The following is a 6,305-nucleotide window of genomic DNA, read 5'->3' as shown; positions in this document are numbered from 1 at the left end:
TTGTGCTTAGCCTTTGCGATATATCTTTGGAATGGCAAAAATGTCATCTGCCAGTCTAAACATAGGTCCTGACAAATAATCTAGATTTTTTTCCATGAAATATTTCTGTTTGGATATGGTAAAGAGCGTTGTCACCATGATAGTCATTCATGATATGTTGAGTAATGAAGTTCACTGCTCCTTATCACAAAATGAGAGTTGGATCTAACGAGTGGGAAAATTGATTGCTCCCGTTTTAATTAATATGGTAATTAATATGGTAGTTTATCTGCCGAATTTTGTATTTTTCTAAAATACTTTTAATGTAATCTAATGAGTATAAAAATAATGCATGAAAAGTGTAGGAATATTATCACGAATTAACTGTAAAACATTTTTTTTGGGTGAGAGAATGAATGCTTTGTGAAGTCAGAAAATAGACTATAATTTTGACGAGATTAATAATCGTACGTTAATTAAAAAATACATTTGTCTATCACTATCTTTTGATTAACAGGTAAATAAGAAAAGCATTATGTTCAAATATTTTTACGAATCAATGAAATGTAATGTAAAATGAGAACTTTTCTATGCTAGATTTGTATCTACCTACTTCAGTTTCTGCTGGGTTACTCGAAATATGTATAATTAGTGTTTACTTAATCAGATATTATTACCTGTAAGTGTCTACGTAAGCTATCAGTTATGTATACTTTTCGTTTGTTTTTGCTATTAAGTGAGTGGATGAACTACAGTGGCTAATATCTTTAGAATTTAAAGGAGGTATGTACAATAAAAATATACATTATTGACTAGGTAGGCAAAAAATGATTTTTTTCATTTACTCTTTTGCGAGTTTATGTTGTTGACTAAAAACTAATTGAAATTGTGAATAAAATTTGGACCAACCTCATGAATTCGTGCCAAATTCTACTAAAAATTCAATAATGTAACCACTGTCGTTTTTCACATCAGTTTCTTAATCCATCACAATACTCCAAATATAATGTTTTTCTTCTGTGGATAGTTTGTCTGATAAAGTGGCCGTACAGTTTAAGTAATAACATATCCTTGAAATGCCTTTTAAAAATTTAGAAACTGCAATGATATGCCATTGTTAGCAATCTTCACGCTCTAAAATTAATAAAGAAGGAGTTGTCCGTCATGGTCGTGATAATCACTAATTTTGATTGCTGGTTGGTGGAGACATAATCAAAGGCCATGGGTCAGTTTTCTGGGATGACGAAACCTCTTGAGAAGTTATGATATCGCCACTTTGTACATATGATTGAATTATTTATTCTAAATGATGTAAAAAATATATATTTGAAAAGGAATAGCTGCACAAAAAGACTGGAAGGAAATTCTGGTCGGGGGAAATTTTAATGATCCTCATTCTATAAGAACCTTCCATTACTATTTCTATGACAAGCTTTTTGTACCATAAGAATTTAGTGTCTCTCTCCGCAGGCCCATGATTGATGGTGAACGTCCATCACACTATGTGGTTAAGGCAGAAATACGAGTCTCTTGGCTGCTGCCGTGCCCACAAGCAAATGACCGGAGGCAAGAATCACGCGTCACACCTCACAGAAAAATTTGGCAGCCAAGAACCTCTCGCTCATCGACATAAGTTCAAGTGAAATGCTGCAGCAAAATACACAATTAACAAGCGTGGGCTCTTAAAATGCTCTTGCAGCACAAAGAAAACGGTTTTGTAAACGATTTTTTCCGAGTGCAGTAAAACATGCGGGAAATGAACATCGTATTTCATCGAGTCATATTTTGAGTTTTAAACACTTGATGTGTTGTGATACCTTTTATTTTATTTAATATTTAAATAAAGGTTGCAGGATTGCATTAAGTAAAAGAACGGGCGTGAATAGATAGTTATACCTTAATATAGAAACTTGTGAATTTAGCGGAGAGAATACTATCCTTGCTTTAATTCAATCAATGCAATGGTTTGGAAATTCCAATTTTTTGAAAGAACTCAGTAATTTCCAAGTTAATTTTTTCCCATCACCCTTAGGATCTAAATAGTTATAGGCATTTGAGGCTAATGTCAGAAGAGTTAGAGGGAGGTTATCACAGTTTTAAGGCAGTTTTCGCTCTTATTCTTTGGCTAAGATAGTAATCATTTTATTAAACAATAAGTAAATTATCTGGCTATGAAGTCTGGCTCGTTTCTTGAATGCTGCTATCATCCAACCACCCTGTAAATTTTCAAACGTTAACGATTTAAAAATATTTATCTAGCTATACACATCTAAATTGCCTAGTATTACCACAGAGAAGATTACCTCTATTTTTGCGACAAAGAAACTCGAGGATATATATATTCGCCGAAAATGATTGATAGAAGTACTCCTTTGGATGATATATACATGCTCTATTTTGCGGCTTACCTCCCCGAAATTGTCAAATCTAAGGTTCTTGTCTTCATAAAACGATTCTCCGTTGGCACGAATGTGTTTAGATGCGCAGCTTGTCTCTTCCCCTTTCCTGCTTCGTCCCTACTTTTCCGGACCCTAGACCCCCTATATCCCTGTTGCCCTGTCCCCTCCCTTTCACCGCTCCTCCTCACTTAAGCCCTGCTTCGCCCTGAAGAGCCGTCAGTTCCCCGAGGATTCCATCCTCGGACTGCTCCTCTTTCGGCCCCCAATCCTCCTCGCCTGTATTTACCTCCCTTCCTCCGTTCCCAAGGGGGCACAGATGAGGAAGAACCAATTAAAAAACACCGTTCCGTGGAAAACCCTCCAACACCGCTGGATTTGATAAATGGAAGACTCCCCTTCATCCGGACTTTGGTGTGGCGGCAGGGAGTTTTGGTGGTGGGGAGTAGTACGTTTTCTAGGCGGTGGGAACCGACTTGGGAGTCTAGGGCACTTGAGAATTACTCAAGCCGCAGAAAAAAATCTGGTGACATTACGTTTGGGGGCTGCAGATGTACAGTTGAAGTACATATCTTCATATGAACGAATTACATTTGACAATGACCTCAGCCATTCCATTGACCATATCCTGGTAGGTTTATTATTTTTGAGCCCCAAAAATTTATTATGTGCCATGAAGTTGGATTAAGGGTAAAATCCATAGTCCTCGCATACGAAACCTTATGAAGAAAATCTTAGCAGACTCAAATAAAGCTTTTGAAGGAAGAACATACAAAAAAACAGACTATCTCGCTTCCATGGAGGAATATCCCAATGACTGGAATCAGAATCATTTACCGCTTCGAGACATCAATACCGGTAATTTAGTACACCAGTGAATTATTAGTGCTTTCCATTATAACTAATTGCAAAAAGACTAGGTATATTACCCTTACTAATATTTAAATTGGAACTTCATCCACAGTGAATAAGAAGATTTATGCATTCATTCCTTTATTGCGAAAATATATTTCCTTCCAAGTTATGAGTTTCCTTGGTTCCTGATGGCCTTCGGGTGATGGCAAGTTCGTTTTTAATCCATTTTCCACCCAGTTTACCGGTTTTCTTTCATTCTTTAGCTCTTTTTGTGCATTGATTGACTTTGTATTATCTTTTCTCACGGTGACGCTAATCAGGGAATCCCATCGATAATCCTTATGCTTCCTTTCATCGACCAGACTCCTTGTTGAAGCTGTCCCTCCTCCAATAACGTTGAAAACTTCTATTTTTTCGATCACCGATTCAGACTGAGCCCTTTAAAATAGAAAATAATGGTAATTTAAGGGAAAATAAGGTTTCACTGAATGTATCTATTGTTACAAATGTTTATGTCGCATCATTCAATTTTCTCGAGCTTCGCACCGGGTGTTGGGCCTCATTTCTGCCAAAATTTCGAAGAACAAATTTTATTATCTCCTCTATACGCGTTAACTAAGTTGTATTTGATTTAACTCTGATTAATTTTAGCTGCTTGAAAGTTAAAAAAGTAGAGTGGATCTGTTTTGAGAGAATAGAAAGTAAGTTAGTGTGAACGGACTCGTTGGCAGAAATGAAACTCTGTTGGGAGTAAGAGATAAATTCATAGCTGCTGTGCTTTGGCAAAAAAGTTTAATCTTATTTGTCTCTCCTCATTAATCGTGAATATTATTCCTGTTCAGATTTTTACTTACCTCTTAATCGATGGTTTTTCTCGGGTCTTATGTTTGAACGCAGCCTCCAGTTCCCCTACGGATTTAGTTAGGGACATCCAATGTCGCTGTTCCTCAAGAGCAAGAGATATTTCACTGTTGGCTTCCTGAGTGACAATGCTTGATTTAACCATTAGCTGATTCTCCTTCCGCGAGGCTACTTTACTCCTACACTCTATGAGAACAGAAGTCCGGGAAAATCGTCTGTGTTTATTACAGATCGAAGTCCAATTTCTCTCGACCTTTAACAAGAGATTGTCTATTTGTGATATTGAATCTTGCAATTTTTGAAAATGTTTGTAAATTTTTTCGCCTTGGTTTGACAGCCAGTTAACTTCCGAATGTAATTCTCTTACTTGTATAATCTGTGGAGGCAAAAATTAAATATCCAATCATTCAAGTCCATGGTGAGTGGTTAAAAACTATAATAAGCCCATATTTTATTAATATGAATTAATTTTAAATCTTATGGTAAAAAAGTTGTATATTTACTCACTCTAGATAGACCATTGTATGGTTCTCTAAAGTTGGGATCCGTTTGGAGACATGCTACCTCACTTTTTTTATTCTCTGACAGTTTCTTGAGGTATTGGATCTGGAAAACGTCACTTCGGAAAAATTCACAGCTGTCCTGATTACGATCTACTCCTTCGGTGATGTTGTTTTCATAAATAACAGTGACCGGTAATTTTGCAACTTCATTAGGTTTTGAGCCATCATCTGCATCAACTTGTGTTTGCTTCGTTTCCGAGCCATTTTGTTCACCAACATCAAATTCACCTTTGTCTTTTGCATGGATAAGAAAATCATTTATTTTGTCGCACATTTTGAAAGAACGAATACTTTCTTCGGATGACCATAGCTGTGTTTTGTCATCGTATTTCATAACATTATCTTGTGATACACTGCGGCAAATTGTCTTCAGTAGCAAAGAAGACAAATTTATGTTGTTCAATGACTTGCTATTAAGATTCGGACACGAAATGTGGTGACTTACTTCCTTTCTGAGAAGCTTATTGGCTATCATGTCTTCCGCCTTGCTAGGATTTCCAAATTTCAAAGTTGCTGATAATCTACTTAAAGGCTTTTCGCCCGAATGAATGTCTATGTCTTCTTCCAGCATGGATTCAAGAGCATACCTCTTTCCTCCGTGGTTGCATTGAACTTGCGGTTCGCCTTTGGCATTATCTACAGCGCTGCAGCAAATGTACTTCCGGAAGGTCCTCCTTAAATTTTTTCTTCCATTTTTTGCACAAATATCACACATACTCCATGAGTACAAAAGGTAGCAAATCAGCTCCACAGTAACCAAATACATTGCCCTATTGACAGATTACCATTATCTTGGCAGAAGTAGAAAAAACTGTAAAACTATGTTTCTTCCATTCATAAATATAAGTATAATTGATTAATATACGTGGAAAAAGATGTAAACAAAGGCGCCATTATTGACTGCCATAATCAACAATCGCTTCGAGAGTAAACAAACAATGATGTAACATCACAAAATTATTAAAACTTCTTAATTTTGTGCATACAAAAGAGAATAATTTATTTTATTTTAGGAGGCCAAAAACTTCTTGAGGAAAGTTTTTATTTTTTATTGCCAGATTAAGTTGTAAAACGAGAGAGAGGAAATTGTTATTCTCAGCTTGTCTTAGTACAATTAAAGTAAATTAGGTAAAATGTTAGTACAAATGATTTATGATTAAGATGGCATGAATCATGGAAGTCAATCCTCCTTAACTAAACGTTTTATCTCTTCATTTTTTATATGGCATTTATCTTTATATGGGATTACTATCTTGGCAAAAGATCTTTTGGCATCCAATTTTATAATTCTTCTGGGTACCCTTCAGTTCATTACTTATTTAGATTAATAAACGTTTGATACCTACCAATGAAGGTTGTTAGAATCGCAAAAGAAAAAAATATGCCTCAAACCTACGTTATCATTTGATTGCAGATTCTAATTGACTTCACTAAGGGAGCAGGAATATGTAGAATGCCAAAATCAGAAGTATGAAGGAACACAATAGTGATACATGATTTGCCATTTTTCAGCGTTCCATACTAAGGTAGAATTTCACCTTTAAAATTTAACAAATCAATTGTTTTCTCACTCAACAAAATAATGAAAAAGATCTTCCTGCATTTCTTATAATTATCGTGTAAAAGGATGAGAAAAAGCAACTCTTTTATA

At 35.7% G+C, this 6,305-nt stretch overlaps 1 protein-coding gene across 1 annotated transcript; it reads right to left on the bottom strand.

The window, feature by feature from the left end:
* Positions 1–3,351: 3,351 nt before the first annotated feature.
* On the bottom strand, positions 3,352–5,563 carry LOC124169554. Its single transcript, XM_046548198.1, has 3 exons — positions 4,599–5,563; positions 4,085–4,467; positions 3,352–3,668 (listed from the first exon to the last, which is right to left on the bottom strand). The coding sequence occupies exons 1-3, from the start codon at positions 5,418–5,420 to the stop codon at positions 3,353–3,355; spliced, it is 1,521 nt and encodes a 506-aa protein (XP_046404154.1). The 5' UTR covers positions 5,421–5,563; the 3' UTR covers position 3,352.
* Between the last annotated feature and the right edge of the window lie 742 nt (positions 5,564–6,305).

This window comes from Ischnura elegans, chromosome 1 (genome assembly GCF_921293095.1).
Source record: "Ischnura elegans chromosome 1, ioIscEleg1.1, whole genome shotgun sequence".
NCBI lineage: Eukaryota > Metazoa > Arthropoda > Insecta > Odonata > Coenagrionidae > Ischnura > Ischnura elegans.
This window is presented reverse-complemented; position numbering and strand designations above follow the sequence as displayed.